The following is a 27,471-nucleotide window of genomic DNA, read 5'->3' on the forward strand; positions in this document are numbered from 1 at the left end:
AATAACGGTTGGAATTATGCACACTTTCAAATGTAAATGAGCTGGGAGTGGTGGTACACCACCTTTAATCCCAGCAGAGGCAGGCGAATCACTGTGAGTTGGAGGCCAGCCTGGTCTACAAAGCGAGTCCAGGACAGCCAAGGATGCACAGAGAGACCTTGTCTCGAAAACAAAACAAAAAACAAAATCAAATCAAATGTAAATGAGAAACAGATAAAGATAGAAATGGAAATGGCTACAGCTGAATTTCATGTAACCAGTTTGAAAATTTGTCAAAATTAAGTAACAAACCCTACAGTTGGCACAAATTTAAAACCAAGTATTCCAAAATTAAGCCAAATACCAGATTGTTAGCATTCATGTTTAAAATGTGATTTACAAAGAGACAAGTTAGTGCTCAGCTTAAAACACTATGCATGGAGAAGCCTCTCTCTGGACACACACGCACGCACGCACGCACGCACGCGCACACACACACAAATAAGGAAGTCTGTCAATTATTCACCTCGCTCTCGAAATGCCCAACACACCCTAGTTTTCCCTAAAGAACTTCGCCGCTCCCACTGCTAAGACCATGGCAAGGCCAGTTTACAAGCAGCTACGAGAAAACTCAGGCAGACCTGGAAAGTCCTGCCTTATCCAGCACATTAAGACAGCAGTGAGCCTCACTTGAATGTCATTGCTGGGTACTGCATGATGTGAACCTGGCTAAAGCAAGGTCCTCGATCTACGAAGCCAGTCAAACCTGCTGGGCCTGTCAGCGATCAATCAATACCATTCCTATTCCAAGCTCATTATATTATATTAAAAATCATGTTGTGGCACCTACAAATATATGCCCATCCCAAGCTGTTGTGCGGAAGAAACAGAATGATAAAAAAGGATGTTAAATGTTTAGCTTCCTCAAACCTTGTTTTTTTTTGGGGGGGGAGTGGGGATAGGGGGAGGGCAGGGCTTCTTTGTGTAGCCTTAGCTATCCAGGACTCACTTTGTAGGCCAGGCTGGCCTCGAACTCACAAAGATTCACTTGCCTCTGCCTCGCAATTGCTGGGATTACAGGTGTGTGCACAGCATTACTGCCAGGCCAGACCTGCCTCATAATCTCAGAGATGTGAGTGGCATTTCCGTTTTAGTGAAGAAGCTTTAGCATCTTTAACGGCTGGCAGAAAAAAACAATCTCAGAAGCAACGATAAAAATCAATACTGTGATCCAGACACAGATAAGGGAATCTATCAATTACTTACCATGGTCTCGCAACTTAAAAAATTTAAATGCAAACACTCTCTAACCTGTCTTTCCTTTCTAGTGAGATGTTAAAACAATGTTATATTTTGTCATACACTATCATTAAAGTATTATGTACACAGGAGAATTTTTTTTTCCCTTTTCATTTTAGAAACAAGGAAGGCCTTGTGCTGCAGACAAGCCTGAAGCTACCTGGGAACTCACTAGGTAGCCAGGTGAGATTTGAACTTCGAACTCTTCCAAGACCTCAGATTAAAGGTGTGAAATCACCTTAGCCACTTGTTATCTGGGGTTTTGTTTAGTTTTTGAGCTACAGTTCTTCCTGTGTAGTCTTGGCTGGTCTGGAACTCTGGAAATCCTCCTGCCTCTGCCTCTTACGTACTAGATTTGTGAATGCGTACCAAGACACTGAGCTTACACAGAAAAACTTAAAGATAACTGGATTTCACCAGGTATAAAACATTAGCACGGGTTATTTAACAAGACCCTTTCTCAATAGAACAAAAAAGAAAAACCAGAAGCCTAAAGTCCTGATGAGTTGTGTTGCTTAAATCCTCTGCGGCATGATGCGGACTCCAACTCCCTAGTCCATGCTGGCCTGGAATTTTCTGCACTGCCTGTTTCAATCTCTCAGCTATTGGGATCACAGACAGTCATCACAAAGAATGATCTCTACCCGCCTCTGTGGGGCACCAGGCATGAGCGTGGTGCACAGACATACACCTAGGCAAAATACCCCGCCCCCAAGATTCTTTGGAAGGAATAGAAAACTCTTCCAAAAGGCAAAATGTTGTTTGAAGACGGCAGCACGATGACAAAAGGCCAAAGGAAACAGAGCTCAAGAAACTTAAAATCCAAAGTAGACAGGAGACCAAACAGTCAGGAGCCTAGGTCAGTTACATTCAAGGACACTAAAGGTAAAATCTTAAACGGATGAAAGCGTATTAAAGGGACAAGCTAAGCAGAGCGAGCTCCTCAGCACTGGAGGAAACACATTCTCAGCAGCCTAAAGGGAAGTCAGTCCTGGACGACCCCCCAGTAGCAAATAAATATGCAAGAGCCAATGCTGGTATAGAAATATGGTAGGGCAATATGGGAAACAATTCCCAATAACGCACTAGGAAAACATTTTCCTGGAACATGGGCAGGAGAGGGATTCTCTTCCAAACAGCACAAAAAAGAAACAGTAATGGCCTCCCAGTGAAGAAAGGTAGGAGGCGCAACTTGAACCAAGAGGTGAATGCTAATTTACCCAGGAACGCCACATGACACCACATGTCCCTAGGCAGCATATAACAACCAGGGAACTGCACACATGCGATCTTTCCTCAAACCTACCAAAACAAAGAAATCCCAACTGAAGGACAGTTCAAAAAATGCTTCCAAAGCAATATATCACAAAGGGGCAAGGTCAGGAAAACCCAACAGCCTGAGAAGCTGGCATGGACCAGAGGCCACTGAGGACGTAGGACTGACTATTCAGTCAAAGGTCGGAGCCTAGAGCACTAAAGGATGTGTGTGGAAAAACTAGAGAAGTCTCTTTTTTTGTTTGTTTTGTTTTTTGAGACAGGGTTTCTTGTGTAGCCTTGGCTGTCCTGGACTCACTTTGTAGACCAGGCTAGCCTTGAACTCACAGCGATCCACCTGCCTCTGCCTCCCGAGGGCTGGGATTAAAGGCGTGTGCCACTACGCCCGACTAAAGGCAATAATGTTAACACAGAACTTTATAAGCCTTACAGCTGGGAATGGTGGAGATACAGCTCAGTAAAAAGAGTTTGTCTAGCATGCACACAGCCCTGAGTTTTGTCCCCAGCTCCACAAAAAACACACTTTGCATTTTTGTTTACATTAATCCACCTGATTCCCCAAAGTTAAGTTAAATATGCAGCATTGATTCTTCTACATATTTTACAGTGCAGAGAAATGCCACACTTAGTCTCATCTTTGTATGAGAACAGAACTCATCTGTAGGTAAGCAATACTGACAGACCAAAATTTAGGTGCAAACACTATCTTTGGTCCCACAGGAGGGGTAAGAAAAATTAAAAATGTGTCCGTTTACATGGGAGACATCTCTTCCAGCCAGGTATCAAGCCTCCTTCTCAGGGATCGGGGTCCTCTGGGCATCCTCAGTAACTCAGGAAGTGCTCTCACAGTCTCTTGTGATCACGGAGAGAGACGAGTGAGGGAGAGAAGGGTATCAGTGAGCTACATGATGCGCCGCAGCACGGGGCCTGGGAGAAGGCAGGCCCCACTCCCACTGCCACTGTGAGGAACAGAATGATCCTTGAGGGGCCCCAGCTACTGTAAAGTCTCACTGAAAAAGGCAGATGTCAAACTCTTCACCCGCGCCCGAAACTATACTCAGAATGAGGAGCCACACAGAGATTCATATTTCTCAAAGATGACGGAATACTGACAATTACATCTCCACTTCCGATTCCACATCGTTAAAGCTCACAACCATCTAACAAAATTAGAAAACAAAGTTTGGAAATCTAACCACCAAAGTGAAGAAATGAGCCACACCGATAGGCTTCTTCGGCGGACACAGAATGCCAGCATCCTTGTGGGAAAACTCGTGAGTTAGTGGAAAGAGTCCTTCCTGATAATAACCCACTAATTCTATCAATATTCTATCTAGCTTTAGATTAATAGGGGAGGAAAAAAAGACACACAATGAAAGGTTTTCAGTAATTTTTGAACAAAGCCAGTTTTTGTTTTTAACAGGAGTCTTACAATGTTGTCCAGGATCTTACTGGAAGGGAACGGCAGGTACACCTAATTGCACCTGGCTGAGCTGGACAAGCAAAAAGTATGTATCGTCTTCTAGAACTGTGACTCACACACTTACTCACTCTTCCTCCCTTCGGTTTTTCGAGACAGGGTTTCTCTGTGTAGCCTTGGCTGTCCCTGACTCGCTTTGTAGACCAGGCTGGCATTAAACTCACAGAGATCCACCTGCCTCTGTCTCCCGAGTGCTGGGAATACAGGTGTGCGCCACCACGCCCTGTTGGCTTTTTTTTTTCTTTTTTTGAGATTGATTTATTATGTATACAGTGTTTTTGCCTGCATGTACTCCTGCATGCCAGAAGAGGACACAAGACCTCATTACAGATGGTTATGAGCCACGATGTGGTTGCTGGGAATTCAACTCAGGACCTTTCAAAGAACTGACAGCAATCTTAACCTCTGAGGCATCTCTTCAGCCCTGTCTTCTTTTCTGTATCATGTGTGTGTGGTGCCCATGTAGAGGTCAGAAGACAACCTTCAGAGTCAGCTCTCAATTGCCACGGTGGGACTCAGGGATCACACTCAGGTTATCAGGCTAAGCAGCCACCTTAAGTTAAAAAAAATAAAAGAAAAAAGAAAAAGGACAAAGGAGGAAGGAAAAGGAAGAAAATAAAAGGAGGAAGAACAAGAAGGAAGGAGGGAGGGAAGAAGAAGGCCAGGCATGGTGGCGCACGCCTTTAATGCCAGCACTGCGGAGGCAGAGGCAGGCGGATCTCTGTGAGTTCGAGACCAGTCCCGTTTATAAAGCAAGTCCAGGACAGCCAGGGATACACAGAGAAACTCTATCTCAAAAAACCAAGGGGGGGGGGAGGGGGGAGAATAGGAGGTGGAGGAGGAGGAGCACTCTTTCCCACAGTTGAGAAATAAACAAATGTCCAAGAAGGCCCTCACTGCAGAGCAGCACACAGCTCTCACCCACACACGACAATGACACTGTGCTCCTGACCACAAACCTCCTCCCTGTCCCCACTCCTTCAAGGTCTTCTGCGTAGCACAAAGAGGAAAGCGGAGGCCCTCACCTGCTCCTAAAGAAACCCCAGGTTCTTGACTTCTCTACTCGGGCCTCGCTGGTTTAGCTGACATGACAGGTCCTTACCTTCTTTCTGAGGACGCTCTAACTGCTGGGGCCCTTAAATACAAACCCACTCTTTGGGTAGAGTCCTGGCCTGGTCATTTGTGTGTACAAGTCCATCCTCGGTTGCATACTAAAATGCAAGTTGAAACAAACAGGATCAAAAGATGGACAGCCTGTCACTATGGATGTTACTTAACTAGACAGATCAACAAAAGTATGACATTTAGATCCTAGCCAACGACACTGTTGCAAGCCACACACATGAATTTCCTCTAATGCTTCACTTACTACTTAGCAAAATCTCTTTTAGGAGGCATGTTACACTGAATACATGTATTAAAACTTAAACCCACCAGACCATAATTAAGGGGGATCAAATCTGATCTCTCTCCTTTTAAGATTTTTAAAAATACTTATTTTAAATATATATTTATTTATTTATTTAGGTTTTGAGAGACAGGCTTCTCTGGGTAGCCCAGGCTGTCCTAAACTCACTTTGTAGACCAGGCTGGCCTTGAACTCACAGAGATCCACTTGCCTCTGCCTTCTGAGTACTGGGACTAAAGGTGTGTACAACCACGCCCAGTTGGCTTATTTTTTTTTTTTTTTATACGTATCAATATTTTGTTTGCATGTACCAGAAGAGATCAAGAGATCCTGTAGATGGTTGTGAGGGTCTATGTGCTGGGAATTGAACTCAACACCCCCAAAGAGCAGCCAGTGCTCTTACCTGCTGAGCCATCTCTCCAGCCCAGAATCTTGTTTCTTAGTAGTAAACTTCAGGTATGATAGGATATTACTTATTTGAGCATAAACACTTAAACCCAGTTAATTTTAAACAGTTTTATATCTGAAATAAATTCTCTCAGTTGGGTACTAAATAATAAATTTTGCATGAGTCATCAAAAGACACAAAGTCAAAATGTTGAGGAAGAAACTCAGTATTTATTGAAAACTCAAAGCCATGGAAAAGCAACAGCAAGCGAGAAGAGCAAATGAAGTGTTAAAGAGGTGTAAGGACTCCCCCAAGAGATGAGGATGCGCAAGCCACCACCCAAAACACCAGTGCCCTTATCTTAATGACCAACACAATCCTCTTACTGTCAGGTGCTCTGGCGTCAGCAATTACGCAGAACTATTCACACCACGTAGCCAAGGGTGGCCCTGAACACCTGATCTGCCCAAGTGCTGGGACTGCTGGTGGGTGCCACACCTTGATGGTTTTACAAGCTGCTGGGGTGAAACTCAGTGCTACTGAACCCTAGGCAAGCACTCCAGCAGTGGAGCTGGAAGGCCACCCCGGGTTTGTTTTTTTTCTATTGATATAAAGTCCTGTGACACACCCCAGGCTAGCTTCAATTCTCCTCCTGGGCCTGAGCCCTGGGATGACAGTGGGTGCCACCATACTCAACTATGACAGGTGTGACAGCAGGACCTGTGCCCTGCATCTGACTCTGCCCAACAGAAACCCTTGGCCTTCCTAGCTTTGTATCCCCTATCCCTATAACTAGGGAGTTCACAAAGCTGGGATAGTTTCATAAGAGAAATGATGTGGAGTTAATGGGGGAAATATATCTAAATTCTTTATTTTAAAAAAATTATCCATCTCTCTCTCTCTCTCTCTCTCTCTTTTTTTTAATAAGACAGGGTCTCACTATGTAGCTATGGTTGTCCTCGAACTCACTACGTAGACTAGGGTGGTCTCAAATTCAGAGATCCAACTATCTCTGTCTGTGGAGTGCTGGGATTAAAGGTATGAACCACTACACCCAATTAAGATAATGCATTTCTAAAATAACATTTGCTATTATGGTTTTATATTTGTTTAAAAGATAAAACTGGATTAAAAAAAAAAAGATAAAATTGGACACCACTGGCAAAATGAACCAATTATTTCTTGGATACCTGTTTTAAGTATATCAATGTAATCATCATCATATAAAACTAATCAAAAAGAATCAGAAATAAAATTAAGACAAGTATTAAGATTAACAATAGCAGCTGGGCGGTGGTGGCACTTGGGAGGGGGAGGTAAATGGATCTTTGTGAGTTCAAGGACAGCCTGTCTTGAGAAAACAGTAACAGGAGATGGGGATGCATACTTTTAGTCTCAGTACTTGGTAGGACCTCTGTGAATTCCAGGCCAACCTGGTGTACATAGTGAGGTCCAGGCTAGCCAAGGCTACACACTTAAATCATAAACAGAGAACAATTTTTAAGGAGTCATCTACAGATTTTACCACCTGTGACAAAGCCAAATTTAAGGAATCTAGCGCCCTATAATTACCAGCTGTTCGCTGAAGGGCAAACAACAAATAAGGTGGCATAGACTTTTAAAAAGACAGTAGGAGCCAGGCTTGGTGGCACTCACCTACAATCCCAGCACTTAGGGGAGGCAGAGGCAGAAGGTTCTCTTGAGTTCCAGGCCAGCCTGGTCTACAAAGTGGGTCCAGGACAGTCAAGGCTACACAGAGCAACTCTGTTTCAGAAAAAAATTAAAGACAAGAGTGAAAAATCTTAGGCTTTATGTGAGAATGAGAAGACGTTGGACTCGGCATACAGCTCTGAATGCATGCCCCACAGCTTGAATTGCTGAAGGCAGATGCTGGAACTACACGTCTGGATGACTGGGGTCCCAGTGTAGCCCTGATTCGCTGATCTAGTTTGTAAATCCTGAATCCTTGCCAGGTGTGTGGTGCATGCCTGGACGCTCAGCACTTGGGAGCTGAGCCAGGCAAGTCGAGCCTGATCTACATAGTGCTCAACCAAGCTACACAAGAGTGTGCGTGCCTCAAACTAATTTAATAAGGAAATAAAAATAAATCCCAAACACTTCCAAAATAAAAGCCAAATATCAAGAGAAGAAATAATGCAGCATCACGGTGCTCTAAGGATGACAGAGCACTCTAACCCTGAATGACTCTAGAAACTACACAACAACATTGGCCATAAACTTTATCACTTCACTTTTCAAGCATGTCGGATTTTAACATTTTTGTATCTTCCCCACTTTTTCTCGTATTGACTTATTTTGTATGTGTATGTGCATACATGCAGGCATGCTTAAGCACACATATGGAGATCAAAGGACAACCCTTGGGAGTTGGCTCTCTCCTTCCACCATGTAGGCTCAGGCGGCCAGGCTTGCGTGCAAGCACCATTACCCCAAGCCACCTTGTCAGTCCTAGAAATGATCCTACTCATGTGTTTGAGGGGAAATAAGTACCCACAATCGCCAACCACGGTACTTTCTCTACAAGATTAACTTTGCTTAATCTCATTATGAACGTATGTATAGGACTGTTTGATTTTATTCAGTAAGAAAGAAAATGAAACTGGACCAACCAAGCTAAACCATTAAGCCCAGCTGATGGTCAAACTTGAAAATTCCAGAGTCTCTACATTTCCAGCCCTCCAGTGGCTGACCAATCACTCGGAGAAGAGTACCCGGCCACTGACCCATCGGGAACACTGAGTACTAGTCTTCTGAAGAACATGCTAAGCAAGGAGGAAAGAAAAGCGACCTTCCTCCTCACGGATAGAAAACACTCCCTGCATGTTAAAGTCTTAAAGACAATGGTGGTTAGGGTGGTAGACGGGACGAAGAGGAGGAGGAGGAGGAGGAGGAAGAAGAATATGATGATGAAGAAGAAACAGACTTTGCTCAGATGAACTGGAAAGAAACAGGTATCACTGTTACAAACCTGTTACCAAGAAAAACTTATTCTTAAAGTCAGAAGACAGTGATGGACACAGGCAGCAGGAAAAGAAAGAAAAAAAAAAAAAAAAAGACGAGAGCAAAGGCAGCTGTAGCAGATGAGTCATTTCCTGGAGGCCAATCTTCTACTCCAGTCCCAGCACCCAAACAAGTCTGTTAGCTGGGGTGTTTGCTTGCTTTATTTCCTTTTTCCAAGGTTAGGCAAGGGCTTTTAATTTTCATTTTTCTAAAGTGCACTTAGAAGAGAGCTTTTGATTTTTAAATACTCAACTTGAAATTCCTTGTTTAAATGTTTCTATTGGTTTATTTACTCTTATTATTTGCAGTACTGGAGATTAAAAATATTGCACCACTAAGCTACTCCTTTATTTTAAAAAATTTAAATTACCTTTACTTATTTGGTGTGTGTATTGATTGGGGGTGGGGGTGCACATGGGTGTGTGAAGTCAGAGGACAATCTTCTCCTTCTACCATAGGAATCTCCCAGGGATCACATTCAGGTCATGAGGTTTGGTGGTAAGTGCTTTTTTTTTTTTTAATTTATTTATTTTTATTTTATGTGCATTTTATGTCTACGGGTGTCAGATTTTGGAGTTACAGACAGTTGTGAGCTGCCATGTGGGGGCTGGGAGTTGAACCCAGGTCCTCTGGAAGAACAGTCAGTGCTCCCAACCGCTGAGGCATCTCTCCAGGCCTTCTTCCTGTTTTTTTTAGACAGGGTAGCCACCTACCTTTGCCATCCTAGTGCTGGGAGAGAGACAGAGAGACAGAGAGACAGATGGAGTGGGGTGGAGAAAGAAAGAAAAAAAAGGAAAAGAAGAAAAAAGAAAGAATGGAAGGAAGGAGGCAGGAAGGTGGGTGGGTGGGTGTGGAGGTACATGTTTTTAATCCAACACTTTGGAAGCAGAGGCAGGCAGGTCTCTGAGTTTGAGGCTGCTCTACAGTGAGTTCTAGGCAGCCAAAGCTACATAGTAAGACCTGTCTAAAAAAACAAAACATTTCTCTTATGTGTATGAATATCTTGCCCACCTGCATGCATGTATACATGTACACATGTGCATGCCTGACTCCCTTTGAGGCACAGACTCTCTGGAGCTGGAGTTTACTGATGGTCATGAGCCAGCCATGTGGGTTTCTGGGAACTGTACCACTGACCTCTACAAGAGCAAGAAGCACTGTAATTAGCAGGGGAGCCATCTCTTGAGCCCCAGTATTTTACTTTATTTACCTACTTGCTTATTTGTTTCGAGACAGTGTCCCACTTCGTGTTCCTGGCTGGCTGGGAACTCACTATGTAGATCAGGCTGGACTTGAACTCACAGAGGTCTGCCTGCTTTTTCCAACAATTAAAGGCATGTACACCACTATACTCATTTTACTTTTTAGGTCAAGGAATTAACAGATGATCTCAAGGAAAACACCTCTGTGGTCAATCCTGCTCTTCACACAAGCGCCTGGAAAGCTGCCTGCCCTGATGAGCCTTCTCAGAGCACACTGGCTTTGACAAAGCACCGGAAGACACAGGGAAAGAGGATTATGTAGCAAGAATATGACAGCATAGATAAGCCCTAATCTTGTCAAGAGGATGAACCTGGAGTTAGGTCCTCAACACTTGAGACCGGATCTAGATCCAAGAACTCCAAAGCAAGCAAATCCATTAGCAGAGACCCATGTTGGGTTTTGGAGAATCAGTTTCCTCCCTAGCTGCATTCTTTAGGTAAATCGACTTATTATAATAATAATAAGGGCACTGAGGATTTTTCTTCTTCAAGCTACTGACCTGGTAACCTTGGAAGAAGTTAAGAATTTCCTTAACTCCAGTATTGTAGGCCAGGCCCTGCATTCTGACCACCGTGCCAGGCTGGGGCGGGACACTGCTAAGATTAGCAGCTGTAGGGAAGTAGCCAAGACTATTAGGCGAACCTGGGGGGCTAGAGGGAGAGAAAGCACAGTGAACCAACAGGAACACACAACGTTGAAAAGTTTACTCTCAAATGTATTACTTTAAGAACCCGACTTTCTGAAGGTGCTGCTTCTTTTGCTTTGCTGAGCTACCTTTCCCAAGACAGGGAAGAATGCCACAAAGGTTCTGTCTCACATGGTCACAGCAGCCATGTGGAGGTACAGTGGGGTTAATGCGGTGTTAGATGCAGGACTTTCCCCTAGTCACTCAAGTTCTCAAGGGGATAGGAACGTAGCAGTAAGCCTCTTTAGTCACGCAGCCACTTCCCAAGCCCAGCGCACTGATGGTTGTTAGACAGCCCATTTCCAGGAATATTAAGGCAAGAGGAAGACGCATGTCTGTAAAGGACTAATAGGAAGCACAGCCAGAGACGGGAAGTGTTCAAAGTGATGCTCCCGAGAACCAAGCGCTCTCCCCACGTGCACAAGGGCCTGATGAAGCCCAGGAGGCACACAGCAGAGCAGAACGCACCAGGCAACTCCTGCCAACAGGAATCGAAAGGCAGAAGAGGCAAAGAGGCAGAAGGGAAACCTAACAAGCCAGACTGATCACCCAAGTGGGAAGACTTTAGGACGAAGCCTCCTGGCTCTATCTGCAGCAGTTTCCTCCAAGAAGCGTAAGCCCCAAGAGTGCCTGACTTGTGTGGTACCTCTAGTAATACCCATTAGTCTCATTAAGTAGCTCGTCAGCCAGCTTTGTGAGATTCCCCACCCAATCGGTTTTCTGTAACTGACAACCAGATAATTACAATTTAAAATATGTACAAACATTTTGTAACACAGTCGTAAATTTAAGAAGCAATACAGACTCCAATGTTAGGTTACGAACTCCCAGACATCTTCTCATGGAGGTTAACTGTACCATTTCAGAGGATGTACTCTATGTAACAACGAGGTTACCAGATGTGCCTCTAGCCCACAGACTATGCTAATTAGCCCAGAAATTTTCCATTTGTTTAACGGGGATGTTCAACACCTTCAGTTTCACAGCAATCTTTTTCAGAATATGGTTTAACATATCCATAAGATTCTATGAGGCTGGGAGCTTTAATCTCAGCACTCAAGAGGCAGGGGCAGGTGGACCTCTCTGAGTTTGAGGCCATCCTGGTCTACATGGCTATACAGAGAAACCTTGTCTCGCCCCCCCCCAAAGATTCTATGACATAGCTTACTTTGTTATCTTATTATTTATTAAATAATAGAAGTGTGAAAACAGCATCAGACACTAACCCTTTTAATCTCTAATCGTAGTCCTCAACTATGTAACAAATATGAAACACCTGGGAAGATCTTTCACCTCTCTGCTAAGAGCCTGCTTGCTAGCCCCTCAAATTAAGGACTGGAGAAAGCCAAATGCTACATTACTGTGTCAACAGATTTTACAGCAACCCAAGTGATTCCAATAAAAATCAAACTTTAAATCACTGCTTAAGAGACCCGTGTAACCAACACTAGAAACGAGGGGTGTGCTAAATTGAGTTTAACACTGCACACCCTTCAAGCCAACACCTTCGTATTTTAACTGAGGTGACAGAGAATAAAGTTAAATAATTTCCTTCTGACCACATATCAGCTACAACTTTGTCCAACTAGGAAACCGCACTAATGTCATGGTTTTGTTTTTTATTTGTGTGTGTGTCTGTGGTTTTTGTTTTGTTTTGATTTGTTCTCTTTTGAGACAAGGTTCCTCTGTGTAGCCCTGATGTCCTGGAACTCACAGTCATCCTCCTGCCTCTGCTGTCCAGAGCGCTGGGATTACAGGGATGCACCACTAGGCCTGGCTTTTGCTTTGTTTTTTAAAAAACAGAGTTTCTCTGTGTAGCCCTGCCTGTCCTGGAACTCTATAGACTCTGTGTAGACCAGGCTGTTTTGCCTCCCGAGTGGTGGGCTTAAATGTGTGTGCCACCACCCCCCAGCTAAATTGGAACTTCTTAAAGAATCAACTCCTTTTCTACATATGACAACAAAGACAACAAGATTGAAAATATGTCTATTTACAGTAACAGCAAAAGGATCTTTTCTTTAAAAAAGCATCAGGAAAGTTGTACACTATATACTTAAAAGTTTATATTCGGCTGAGCTTGGGAACTCAAAGGCAGGAGTAAAAAGTCATGCTCAGCTACCCAGTGAATTCTAGGCCAGCCTGGGCTATGTTAGACATTGCTTCAAAGAACCAAGACAAGCCCAGGTTTGTAAACAGAAGACTGAGCTTGGTTAAGATTCTCCATTACCTGAGTTGGGGAGATGCCTCAGCTGATTAAAGACCACTGACCTGGAACACACATCAAAAGCCTGGATGCAGCGGTGCACATCTGTAATCTGAGCACTCTTATGGTGGACACTACCCAGCATCAGAGATGAGATCTTGTTTCAACAAAGCAGAAGGTGAGGCTAACTGCCAAAGGCTTTCTGCTAATGTCCAAACACATAATATGACAAGGGCCGGGCTGCAGCCAACACAAAAAATTTTTAAAAAGATCCTTCACCAATTTGATTTGCAAAAGCACCATGAAAATTGCAATTGGCTAAAAAGCTTGCCCAGTATAACCCGTGTTTTCTGGCTAAGATCAAGTGTAGTAAATAGCTGAGGCTGACCCCAAACAAGCAATCCTCCTGCCTCAACCTTTTAAGTGTTAGGATTACAGGCATTATAGTTTCAGTGTAGCTCAGTGGTAGAGACTGTGCTGAACTTGAACAAAAACTTCCGTGTAATACTCAGTACCACCAGTAAAAACAAAAGGCAAGACAGATGGTTCAAGAGGTAAGGCCTCTGCCATAGCAGTTTGAGGGCCTGAGTTCAAATAACCACAACTTGTAAAGGGTTGGATGTAGGAGTGATTGTGTGCTGGCATCTCAGGGGTGCTGAGATACAGAGTGAAGACAGGTGGATCTGTGGAAGGTCAACTAGATTTGCCTCAAATAAGAAGGGAGAGTGGACCTCAGGACACTCGAGATTGTCCTGACTTCTACATGTGCTTGGTGCACACATAAACTTTTTGTTTTTGTGACAAGGTCTTTCTGTGTAGCCCTGGCTGTCCTAGACTTGATTTGTAGACCAGGCTGGCCTTGAACTCACAGAGATTTGCCTGCCTCTGCCTCTGCCTCCCAGAGTGCTGGGATTAAAGGTGTGCGCCACCACCATCTGGCCACACACAAATTTACAAACACTAAAACAAAATAAAGCAAAAAACAAAAACAAAAAACAAAAAACCCAAAAGTAACAAAACACAAAGTTCAGTTTGTTAAGTGGTTATGGAACAACAAACATCTAAGAACAATAGGATTGATTTAGACTCCACCAGAAATTCTACAAAAAAACCTAACTCAAATTGATGTACCTGGCAAGATGACTCAGTCCCTAGAGCCCATATAAAGGACCAGAAAGCTGTGCTCTGAACAGGGTGTGAGGCGATCTCTGAGTTTGAGGCTCGCCTGGTCTGCAGTTATTCCAGGGCTACACACTGAGAAACCCTGTCTCAAAAAACTGGAAGGAAGGGAAGGAGGGAGGGAGGGAGGGAACTCAAATTGAGTTATTTATCTAAATATAAAAACACAAGAAAACAGTATTAGGTTTATACCTATGGTTAAGTTCGGACACCAAAAATGAAATGCAAAAAGGCAGAAATAGAGAGTCTGGATCTACACAAATATTTTAACACGTATCTTCACAGTGGCCTGGCATATGTTACGCACAAAAGAGGAGTACATATCTACTTTATTATCTTAATAGGGACGTTATCACATACAGTTAGGCAGTAACATGGAGACAAGAGGAACACATGCAAGTTTACAAACTATGCCAGTAAGTTTTGAAGTTTTAGATATTCATGCACCAATGTATGTTTCTCGTGTACACTTGGTATTAATAATTTAACTTCTAAAAAATGTTAAACACTTGACAGCACTAGGAAAGAATGAAAGGGCTGAGACCGAACGAGCGTGTCAGGCAACGCAGAACTCAAGGTGCTTCCTTCCACATGGAAGGAGCCGGCAAACAAGCTTCAACTGGGTGACACGTCCTGGAGGACAACGGGCCTGGATGAAGGATGGTGCAAGAGGAAATGAGGGAAAGAGAAAACAAAGGCTCTCGTTCTGGAAACAACCGCATCACCACAGCTGTGAAGAAAAGGATGAAGTCGGATGACACTGCGGCTCCCTCTGCGCAAGGTGCACCAAGAACACGGACCACAGGGTCCTTCCTCCTCAGAGGTTTGCGCAGCGAGCAGAGGTTAACGTAGAAACCCACAACTGGTCAAGACGCAGACAGAGTGGAGTGTGCAGCCACACTGGGATGGCTGTACCACATCCTCCCACAGCTCAGGGGCCAGCACAGAAGGGAGAACACAAGAGAGTTTAAGAGCCGGAGATGGGGAGGACGGGGATGGGAGGGCAACTGCACACCCATGCTGAGCCTCTGTGGTGCACAGCCTGGGCCTGAGCAAGACCAAGTCGGTCAGCGGTCAGTCCAAACCCCTAACAGAGGAGATCCGGACAGCAGATGACGAGTTTTCTTTAAGGGTGTGGCTCTCCGTAGGCCAACTACATTCCAGTGTACAGCCCCACACACAGGAGTATATGGGCAACACAAATTGGAATAAATAACTTATTAAAAGTACAAACAAAAACAAAAAAAGCATTAAGTTAGAGGTGGGTAAAGAGGTGTGGAGCTGGGAAGAGTTGGGAGACTGTGGGGGCGAGTAGATGGAAACACATTGTAGGAAACTTATTTTTTCTTTCTTTCTTTTTTCTTTTTTTTTTCTTTTTAATTAAAGAATCACAAAGAAGGGGCTGGAGAGATGGCTCAGAGGTTAAAAGCACTGTCTGCTCTTCCATAGGTCCTAAGTTCAATTACCAGCAACCACATCTACTGCCCTCTTCTGGTGGGCAGGCAAAATGTTGTATACATAATAAATCAATCTTAAAAAACAAAAACATCAAGAAAGCACATGAGTGCTATTATGAAATCTAAAGCTTGCTCCACTCTAGCCCCGGCCTCGCACTACACTCAGTAAAAACCTTTTCAAACACAGAACTCCCATCCCTAGAAAGTTAAGACTTCTTTTCCTTGAACTTACAGGTTGAGGCACAGCTACCTAGTATGTGTTGGGGGCTGCTCTGCCCAGCCCCTTACAATGACCTAACTACCTGAGGACTCTGCAGACAGACTGTACAAACGCTTCTTCACGTCTGTATTTCCATCAGATCCTAATGTATATTTTACATACTTTTTCTTTTTTCAGTTTTTCGAGACAGGGTTTCTCTATGTAGCCTTGGCTGTCCTGTCTCAACCGCTCCCCTCCAAAAACCAAAAAATAAAGAGCACCCTGCTATAAACACTTCTGTTTTTGTAAAGCACCTAATGCTTTACAAAAGTGAACCTTTTTTTTTAATGAATAAAGAAACTGACTCAGGGATAAACAAAGGTGCTAAAATTTTTTTTAAACTTATAAGAAGAACTGTTCCTCATATCTCCAAGTTAGACTCACAGGCAGAGATATGAAAGGGACTCCAAAATCTCCACCAATTGCATCATTTTATAAAATCCAAGACAGATAACTTTCGTTCCATCCCTAGGACCTACATAGTGGAGTCTGCAAGCAATTCTAACTTTTTCATGTATAGGCTGCCCTGCCGCGCGCGCGCACGCACACAAATACATATAGACGTAATTTTAAAGAAATACAGATTAGCCATGATAGCACACACCTGTAATCCCAGCACTAGGGGAGGCAGGAGGAGGAGGATTAGCGGCAATATGAGGCCAGTACATAGAGATCAAGGGGTCAGAAGTGAGACCCTGTTCTTAAAGAATGGAGGGGGTAAAGAAAAGATGAGGCAAATGAACAAAAAGTACCAACATTAAAACTTCCAACCAGCTGAGCATGGTGGCACACACCTTTGATCCTAGCACTTGGGAGGCAGAGGCTGGTGGATCGCTGTGAGTTTGAGGCCAGCCTGGTCTACAAAGTGAGTCCAGGACAGCCAAGGTAACACAGAAAGACCCTGTCTTGAAGAAAATAAAAACACAAAACTTCTAACCCCCCAATATATACTCTTCCATGTATACAGTGTGACGACCTCCCAGACTGCAACTGAAATAAAGCAGAGACAAAATGTGTAGCTCCTAGGAAAACAGTGAGCAAGTTCATTCTGGGTTTGTTTACAGTAAGTATTTAAGAAGCAAAGAATACAAGCCTTGGAAAATTTAAAGTAGTTATATTTATTATGGGCTGACATTCAACCAAAAATAATACAATCGCTCCCATTATGAATTATTCTGTTCTGTGATCTGTTTCCATGTTGTTACCTACCTACAGTCCAATACCAGACAGTGGGAAGCTGAATTCGTGTGTAATTTAAAGACTATGCTGGTCACACACAGCAAACAAACAAAACAAACAAACAAACAAATGAACAGACCTCATCCAGTCTGTCTGAAAACAACCTATTTGGACAGAGATATGACCAGACGCTGTGGCCGGCCATGTTAACCTTCATCAAGGCAGACAATATTCTTTTGTGAGCTCAAGCCCTGGTTATCAAAGGAGTCCTTTGTTTCCGCCCCTGCTGTCACTTCCTGTATAACCTTACCTGGGATAGTAAGCTGTGTAGTTCATGAAGAGCTGAGTGCCTGCTGGGTAGTATGCAGTGGAGGGCTGCAGTGCCCGTGGGTTCAAGAGCAGAGAAGGCTGGTAAATGGCAGCTTCGGTGGGGATCACTGCTGCAGGAGCTGGGAAAGTGTAGGAGGGAGGAGACAGGCCTAAACAGAGAGAGAGAGAGAGACTCAGACAAGCTCTTAACAGCTAACACGGGCGTTAGCACTCACGCTATAGTCACTGTCCCACCCAAGTATTTTCGCAAAGATCGTTTTTATGTGTGTATCATGCACGAGCCCTTGGAAGCCAGAAGAGGGTGTTAGACCCCTAGTACTGGAGTTCAAAAGTGAGCTGTCATGTGGGTGCTGAGAACTGAAACCAGGTCCTCTGCAAGAACAGTAAATGCTCCTAACTGGTGAGCCATCACCCTGGCCTCAACTATATGTTTTAAAGGAAAAGACCACCACGGTTCTTTACACCCCAAGCAACTTCCTTTTGATTATATGAATGTTTTTTACCCTTTAGCATGACATGAAATTCAAGAGATTAGGATAAAATGCTGTGCCATTCATTATGCTAAAGTGCTTGGGTCTCACAGCAACTGCTCCACAGGGAATTGATCAACTCCACAGTATGCTCACCTACAGGCAATCCAAAAGACAGGCTTTGAAGCTAATCCTACCCTCAGACTTATTTTAAAAAGTCCAATAAGAAACAGTCCAGAGGAAACAGATACTAAAGTCTTTCCCCAAACCAGCTGATAAAAAGCTGGCTTAACTGGACACAGTAGTGCACTTCTATATTGCCAGCACTTAAGAGGTAGAGGCAGGCTTTATCTTCATGACTTCAAGGGCAACTTAGTTTATATAGTCAAGTTCCAAGCCAGCCACGAGGGCTACATATTAAGACGACGTCTCAAAACTGAACCACAACCAAAACCCATATATACAAAAAGGTGCTTCAATTTTTTTTCTTTTCTTTTCTTTTTTTGGTTTTTCGAGACAGGGTTTCTCTGTGTGGCCTTGGCTGTCCTAGACTTGCTTTGTAGACACAGCTGGCCTTGAATTCACAGGGATCTACCTGCCTCTGCCTCCCAAGTGCTGGGATTAAAGGGGTGTGTCACCACCGGCCGGCTCAAATTTTTAATTAATTACATCTAGGGGCTGAGGGTATAGCTAGGTGATGGATCACACACATATCCTGAGTGAGGTCCTGGGTTTAATCCCCATACCATGGGAGGCCAGACAGAAAATTCCTTTATCTTCTAGATACCCTGCATTTTCTCTGATCAGATATCCCTTAAATTGGAGCTGCTGGTAGCCGCTAGATTCCACAGGTAGCATGAATACACTAGATGAAGCATACGCCCCAGATGGAAGATAGAGAACTGAGCTGAGCGATGAGGGACCCCTGACTTTACTGACATCCTTTAAATCTTATAAGTAGCAGAGACCCAAAGGGTAACTTCCACATGAAATCTCCGAGATAGTCTCTGGATGTCTTTGTTCTTAGGGGTTTCTCCATCACTATTAAGAATAAGTGAGCGGGCCATGGTGGCGCACGCCTTTAATCCCAGCACTCAGGAGGCAGAGGCAGGTGGATCGCTGTGAGTTCGAGGTCAGCCTGGTCTACAAAGTGCGTCCAGGAAAGCCAGGGCTACACAGAGAAGCCCTGTCTCAAACAAACAAACAAACAAACAAACAACAAGAAAAGAATAAGGCCAACAGTTATCACTGTGGATTTCTGGCTCAACAAATAAAGATAAGTGTGTATGTATGTTCATCTGGTACAGCGCCACGGGCCCAGCCCAGGGCTTGGTGCATGTTAGGTAAGCATGGTACACTGAACTTTTGAGACAGTTTCATTATATAGCCCAGGCTGGCTTCAAACTCATAACCCTTTTGCCTCAGCCTGCCATTGCTGGGACTCAGGTGTATACAATCACACGTGGCTGTGGGTACCTCTTTCACATCACTGACAACTCTGCTAACAGAGACAATGATAAATTTGTTAAATTATGTTATTTGGCCTTCAGGACCAGAGAAAACACCAACATCACCACCAGAGATAACTGGGCGAGACACGTGGCTCAGTGCTGGAGCATGGCAAAGGTCTGGGGTCCTCAGTCCTCAGCATCACACACTAACCCCTCCAGATCCTAAGCATGACATAACACTCCGTAGTGTATGCTCATAACTTGCTTACAGGTCAAGCAACTCATTACAAAAGTGTTATGTGCCATTGAGACAGGTACAGGTGTTGGGCCTGTACTTGGTGGGCCGCGTTTGTCTAGCACAATCAGGACCTTGAATCTGATCTTTAACTACACACACAAAAAAAAAAGGAAAGAGAGAAATTATGCGTATGTATATATTATGCTTCAAAACATAAAAAAGTAGAATAAAAATCAACAAGAGATGAGGAGATCTGGGCACTCATCATGTAGATAAATGGCTACTTCTTATTTTCCTAGAAGAGAAATCAGGTGTCTGTGCACAGGCTAGAAAAATAAAGATGACTGTGAAATTGAGCTTTTTCCTTTGCTTTTGAGCTCTAGCTGCCCTGGAACTAGCTATGTAGACCAGGCTGGCCTTAAACTCTTACGTCCCGTGCCTCTTTGCTGGCTTGGAAGGGTACTCGCCACCACACCCAGCTTATATTAATTTCTAGGTGACTTAAGGTGCCATACTGTAATAGGTTAAGACCATACCAGCATTTCTGCTGCCAAACTCATCGAGAAAGTCTTCAGTGAAGTGTCAACCCCACCAGTACTGAGACTGCTTTCAATCTTTGAGATTAGACCAAAGTAAGGCAAGTTCTTTTAGGTAGTCACCTAAACGTGGCATCAATAGGCAGAATGCACGCACATGAACACAAACTTCTGATTTTTAACAAAATTAATTCTTCTGCTAAAAAGACACGACCAAATTTTAGGTAAAAAAATAAATAAATAAAAATCCTGTCTCCATCTTTTGGAAGTATCCAAAATAACTAAAAGATGCAGTAATGTAGTCTTTAAAAATGCTTTTAAAGAAACTAGGTCTTCAGAAACATAATTTTACCTACAGAAAATAGGGATTAAAATCTCTCCTTTTCTCTAGGCCATGGTGGCAAACACCTGTAATCCCAGCTCTTAGGAGGTAGAGGCAGGCGGATCACTGTGAGTTTGAGGCTAGCCTGGTCTACAAAATGAGCCCAGGACAGCCAAGATAACAAAAAGAAACTCTGTCTGAGGAAAAAAAGTTTCTCCTTTCCCGAATAGAATCTAGGCTCAAACATATAGTCCTAGTTCTCAGGAGGATAAGGCAGGAAAGCCATAAAGCTCCAAGGACAGTATGGACTACATACTGAACTCCAGGCCAGGCTGGGATGCAGTAAAAAACTCAAAAGAGCTTGTAAAGAGGAGGAGGTAAAAGGGGTGTACAATAAACAAGAAAACATGATGCTTGGTAGACGGTCACTAAGGGATAGTATGCTAAATGGTATTGACATCAAATGATGATTGACAGAAGGCATTCGAGTATTATCCTCAAGTATTTTTTTTATACTCAATCATAGATTTCTAAAACTTTATACTTATTAAGAATAAACATTTAAATATTAACCAACAGCAAGCAGCAGGTAAATGGAATATTAGAGGTCAGGAATTCCAAGGGGAAAAGGACTAAGCCCCACCAAACACTATACAAACAATACTGTGTCAAACAGTTAACTGAAAACTCAATGCCTGAAACTGCCCACTTCCTCAGAATCAAGCAAACCCGCCCAATGGACTTTTCCAGTTATCTTTGAACTCAACCCCAAGTTCTTTAAACATATCCAGCATGCCTACAAGATATGTCAACTTAAAGGTTCAGAACTGCATTAAAAAGGCTCCTTAGTCACCGACCAGAACGGGGCTTATTCCTCTCAAACAGAGTTCCAGATGGCTCGCACCCAGCTGCCAGTGAGCAAGAGCACAGCTTGATTTAAGCACTGATCCTGTGGTCCAATCAAATGTGGCTAAATCAACTACGCACTTGAACATAAATGTAGTTTACTAACTTGGTCCTTCCAGATATCCTGGAAAGCAACAGGAACACTTTCCAGGTTATCATTTTTAAATGACATCATTTGATGCTCAAAAAAAAAAAGAAAAAGAAAAAGAAAGAATCCAAAATGGACATCAAATCATCCTTTTAAAAAGTTTAATGTGTAAAAGAAAAATAAATAAATAAATAAAAGACAGAAAGGAAAGGATCCGGCCAGATGTATGTTTTACCTTCCGATGCGTATTAAGTTAGCTACATATCCAGGTTGGCCCCCCAGAGTCAGTGCTTATCTGGAGCACTCTAAGCTTCAGAACCCAAGTGCTCGTCACTGGAAAAGCAAGGAGGTAATTTGAAAGGAGGTGTCTGCAGCATCTCTAATTATGGGTGTCCACAACCAAGGTCTTAAATGATTACCAGAAACTAGTGATTTCAGGTGGGAAAGCCTTACGTAACCACGCTGCCTGCCTGAGAAAGAACCACGGGCACAGGGAGTGACGGAGGCAGCTTAAGCACGTACCAGCACACAGCGTAGAACAGCGCCAAGACCCAAGAAAAACTTACATGGCAACTTACATGGCGGCGGGGATAAGCCATTCCGATTTAAAGTGCCCCCCATTAACACAAAGTTCATCTCCTCAGCTGAACACTGAAAGACTTCAACATATCTGTCCTTCATGGTTTTCTTATGATACTTCTGCGCAGCCATGAAAGCTCTGTCTGCAGACTTCATCTGGATGAAGGCATCTCCTGATGGGCGTCCCTGAGGGTGGGAGGGAAGAAACAAAAGGAGGCTGTCTCCTCTAACAAGGAAGTAAATGGCTGCTTACAAGGCACTCCAAGTGACAATAACCCACAGTACTAAAGACATGGTTAGCCACAAAATCTGGGTGACAGTGTGATCTACTGAAATCTGACTTGGATTTCATTCCCTAATCACCAGAATGGCCCACAAAATCTTGAAGAAAAAGCTCTGAGAGGTCATGGTTGAAAGTGATCCCTTTTGGTTTCTATTAAGTTAGTATCACATTTTCAGGACTTTTAAAAGGCCTCCTTGTGACTGTATAGGATTTATATATTGGATCTTTTTTCCCCTTCTGAAAAATCCGATTAAATACCATTTGATGATAAAAGCTAGTAATATATCCTCCTACAGGAAGCTAAGCAAGCCCGTATTGTCCTTTGAATCTCAGGGTTAATTCCTCTCTGACCTGTCACATCCCTGTACCATGTCCCTCATCCCTCAAAGCCTACTAGGTTCGAATGCATCCTGAGGGTGACAGGGAGCTGTGGGGTATGCTGCTCACGGCTAGATGCCATCTGCCACGTGGGAAGGCGGGGTATGCCGCTCATGGCTAGATGCCATCTGCCACGTGGGAAGCCATGTCCGCCCACATCCCCTCCCACTTTCTCAGTAAAGGGCTCAGATGAGCATTCAGAGGCAGCTTCTGTTAGCTCTGACTCCCCTCTTGAAAACCAAGCCTCTGTCTGTGCTGCACACAACTGGAATACCTTGGGAACATTTTTACATGAACAACGCTGGAGGGAGAAAAAGACAACCAGTTTATAGGACTATCTTGAGTTAGTGCTCTGAGAATCCCAGGGAATATTTATATTGTACCACCTTACAAATTATTACCATGCAAGTTACCATTAACAGTCACATACCATGGAAATTAGCAACAAACCCAGTCCAAGATGGAAAGATGGAAAGCTAACATCTTCCAGGCAGATAAGAGCTTGGCCATCATTAAAGAAGCTTTTTTCCTCCAGGTCATGGAGGTCAAACTAGAGACAAATCTGACTGCTGCTACTCATCAAAGGGCAATGGTCCCGAAGTTATTAGAAAACAGTGACTTGAAAGAAAGAATTCCCTAGTGATGCTGAATAGTTCTATTTCAAAGGACTTCCACTGTAACCTGAGCTATGAGCTGTCAGAGGAAAAAGGTGTGTGGCTTACACAAACAAAGTGTTAAATTAACATGTGCTGGTGTCAAAGACAGTGTGAGGGCTGAGGAGGCTGTGCCTCCATGTACCTAACAGCATGCACCTTCCAGTAAGTAGAGAGTTATAAAAGCGAATATACCTCTAAGTGCAAAGTCAGTACAGACAACATTTCTGTTCTAAGTCTATATTCAATCCATGAATACTCTGAATAAAAGGTTTGTTTTCTAAAATTAAATTTTTTGCTTTTAACAGAGTTCTGAAGTTTTTGAACTAGTGCTACTTGGCCTGTAAGTATTCAAAACTTTGCCTTGCTTAAGGCAGCACAAAATACTAGTCAACAGTCCATTACCTAATAGGATTAATTTTGTTTAACCAAAACTCAAGTAGCACCAAGCTAATAAATACTTCCTGGCACACAGAAAGAATCTAGTCAGCCTGACAGAAAACCTTCACAATTATCCCTTGATGCAGCTGAGACTAAGGTCAGTCTCAGATCAGGGCAGTGCTGAGGGGCCTCATCCTACTGTATGTAACTGGACGTCTAACACCTATCTAAAAAGAATCTGAAGTAAGTTATTCGCTGTGTCTGTGGATAAAGGGCTTCAAAGCACAGGCATGCTCTTGGCTCGTTTGGTCTCTGACCACTCTCGCACCAAAACAGAAGAGTTGCAGAACTCGGTAGCTACAACAGGAAAATGATGTATACACTCATAATACACTGGCCTCCTATCTGATGCTGCTGATAATGGGACAGACTTCGGCGATGCGAGAAAACAAAGCTGAATTTCAACTGCCATACTTCAGCAGGCTAATCCTAAAGAATTCTTACACTTACAGTTCAATCTTTTCCTCAAGATGATGTAAGACTTAGTAGACAGGGGAGGAGGGGGTCCCCACTTGGTCACCAGAGAGAATAAGCAACCCCTTCCCAACAAACAACCCTCCTTACCTGGTGATTCAATACCATGTGAACCCCGTGCGTACGGATATCTGTGGAAAACTCCCCCAGGAAGTCCAGAATGTCCTCTACGGTGGCAGCGTAGGGAAGACCTCGCAGACGTATGCAGTCTCTTACATTTGTGGGGGGCACAAATTGCTGAGGTAGTACTGGGATAATGGGGGGGGTTGGAAGTGGAATCAGAGGGGCTGATGAGAATCGATTCAGCACCTATACACAAGGCAAAGCGCAAGTGACTTAGGAGTCTTGCTGCTCCCATGCTGTCCCACAAACTACCACTAGCATCTCCAAGGATTCAAAGTGCAGACTCCGCCGGGCTATGAGTTCGAAGCCAGCCTGGTCTAGTCTACAAAGTGAGTCCAGGACAGCCAAGGCTACACAGAGAAACCCTGCCTTGAAAAACAAAACAAAACCAAAAAGTGCAGATTCCAGTGTGTGCGTGTTTATCAGCTGTGGAGCATTCTTTTGCATGCGTGAGGCCCTGAGCCAAAGACTCAGGGAGAGGGAAGGGGCAGGGCATAATCATGTCCCACCACAGAACTGTTACAAAATATGGTTCTGTTTCTCAGGAGACCCTTTGAGGAATTCATTAAGTGCAAGGAAGTTGAATAAGCCCCAAATGAAGGGCTCATGCATTTCCGCATGCATTCCCAGGAAGTTTAAGTTCTATCAAATACAAAAAGGTAAAGAGAGGCATGGTGGTACACGCCTATAATCCCAGCCCTCAGGAAGCAGATGCAGGAATGTTATCCATTAGCTTAAGGCTGGTCTGTCGGCTCTATATCGCGAGTTTTAGGCCAGCCAGGGCTACAAAGTATGACCCTGTCTTAAAAACAAAACAAAACAAAACAAAACAAAACAGTAAGGGCTGGAGAGATGGCTCAGTGGTTAAGAGCCACTGACTACTCTTCCAGAGGTTCTGAGTTCAATTCCTGGCAACCACATGTTGGCTCACAACCATCTATAATGTGATCTGATGCCTTCTTCTGGCATGCAGATGTACATGGAAATATATATGTGCTCATATACATAAAATAAATAAATATTTAAAAAAAAATAAAATTAAGGAGCTGGAGAGATGGCTCAGTGGTTAAGAGCACTAACTGCTCTTCCAGAGGTCATCAGTTCAATTCCCAGCAACCACATGGGGCGTCACCACTACCATCTATAATATGATCTGATGCCCTCTTCTGGCCTGGCAGGTGTACATGCAGACAGAGCACTATATATATAATAATTTTTTTTAAATTAAATTAAATTAAATAAGGCACACACTCCATATAATACAATGTACTTATTAGGTAGTGTCTATCTGGGTAAATGTATTTAAAAATCTAGGCGTACTGCAATTGGGGTAATTTATTCAACTCCATTTCACTAAGTACATTTCGCATAGTCTTCCCTTAATAGCATCTTCGCCCTGCAACTCTGAACTGAAAAGTGAAGAGACTGGCCTCAGGTACCACCATGTCAGCTGCAAAATATTTTTTACTAATTTCTTATCTCCATGTATGTAATTTCTGTTTAGGAAGTATTTACGACTACATACCACAACGTAATAAATAAGAAAAGCGCTAACGCAGAGGTCCCGGAAGACCCTCTAGGACCGACCTGCTGAACTTCGGCTGCCGTGCTCCTGAAGAGTTCGATGTATCTTTTACCCAGCAAGTCCTTGTGCTTCCTCAGGGCGTTCTGAGCATATTCCTCGCAAGCGAAGAGCACAAAAGCATCTCCTGTTGGCCTTCCATCTGGATAGGTGACAAAGAGGATGCCCTCCTTGCCCCCAGTGATGGGGCAATGCTGTCCAAAGAAGGCCACCACTTCTTCAGCTGTGGCTGTGAAAGGGAGGCCCCGCATGCGGACGATGACTTGATTCTCCTTGGACAGAAACTGGGCCACCTCATTGGATGTCCCTAGAGAAAACAAAAACAAAGGGAGAAAGAGCTAGGATACCCACATTACCAGACTTAAAATGATAAAATTCCTGGCAGTTTGTGTATTGTGTTGCTGGGAATCAAAGCCAGCACCATACCCTACTAGGCAAGTGCTCTATCTCTCAGCCACATCCCAGTCCTTTCTGGCAAAGCTCTGAGGTCACAGTAAGATCCATACCAGCACTCGGGAGGCAGAGGCAGGAGGATCTCTTTGAGTTCCAGGCCAGCCTGGTCTACAAAGTGAGTCCAGGACAGCCAGGGCTACACAGAGAAACCCTGTCCGGGGGGATGGGGGGGGGGGAGGAATCCATTCCACTACTGGACTCATAATAATCATATCCTAGGACTCAGAAACCTCTTCCTACAAATTTGAAACTTCCCATAGCACTTGTTACGAAGCTGGTCAGACTAAGCAGAATGCCCACCTGTTCTCACAGAGAGCCACTGAGACTCTATGGTGAAAGGCACACATGTCCTGGGTAGGCAGGGTAGGGAGCAAATGGCTCAGTGCCTCTGAGTTCAATGTCCAACTACCTAACAACAAGAGGCACAAGCCCTGGGTCCAGAATGCCCAGGTCTCAGCTCTCCTGTCTGCTAGGGCACGACTCTACTCAAGCTTAACATTTGTGCCTTAGTTTCCACATCTGCTAAAGTACTTCATAAACTACGAGGATAAACTAGGTTAATAAAGTACATTGTGTTTATAATTTCCTCACTGCCTTTAATTAAGAATTCCCCCCCCCTTAGAGTATCTTTTTAAAATTATGTTTCTTTTTTAACATATACATTTATATTATTACACATGAATAAAATAAACCACATACAGCAGGAAGAACCATGAGACAATCAGGAATTATATAAATGTTACAGTCATAGTGATTTGGCCATTTGTAATGGTCAAACTTGAAGTAAACATCTTTCCTGTCTTGTTGGTCTACATTTCTGAATGAAAATCATTACCTATCATATCTCATCTCTAAGAAATTTTTGCAGAGAATACTGAAAACTACGTATGCACAGTTCCAGTGTTCACCAACACTCTGCCTACACCATCGCATCTGTACAGTACCGCCACGTAACAAGCTCTGAAATGAGCAGCTGCCGACTCCTGCTCTCACCGCTTCCTCTTGACAATGCTCATCACACTGCACATACAATGAAACCCAGCTACTTCTTGCCCCAGTCTGTACTGTGTCCACCACCGGAGCCCAGGA

At 43.7% G+C, this 27,471-nt stretch overlaps 1 protein-coding gene across 6 annotated transcripts in view; it reads right to left on the reverse strand.

Annotated features, from left to right (window-relative positions):
• The window catches only part of ESRP1 (epithelial splicing regulatory protein 1), a 53,944-nt gene that overhangs the window by 4,218 nt on the left and 22,255 nt on the right, over positions 1–27,471 (reverse strand). For 2 of the 6 annotated variants that reach the window (XM_084798927.1, XM_084798926.1), the window contains exons 10-15: positions 25,935–26,236; positions 24,315–24,533; positions 21,983–22,181; positions 17,386–17,554; positions 10,613–10,763; positions 5,136–5,244 (exon numbers count right to left, since the gene is read on the reverse strand). In XM_084798927.1, coding sequence (XP_084655053.1) covers positions 5,170–5,244; positions 10,613–10,763; positions 17,386–17,554; positions 21,983–22,181; positions 24,315–24,533; positions 25,935–26,236 — 1,115 coding nt within the window. In that variant the 3' untranslated portion in view covers positions 5,136–5,169. The remainder of the gene's footprint in view (positions 1–5,135; positions 5,245–10,612; positions 10,764–17,385; positions 17,555–21,982; positions 22,182–24,314; positions 24,534–25,934; positions 26,237–27,471) is intronic. The other 4 variants (XM_084798928.1, XM_084798930.1, XM_084798929.1 and 1 more) reach the window with 4 other exon arrangements.

This window comes from Acomys minous, assembly GCF_964271855.1.
Source record: "Acomys minous genome assembly, chromosome: 1".
NCBI lineage: Eukaryota > Metazoa > Chordata > Mammalia > Rodentia > Muridae > Acomys > Acomys minous.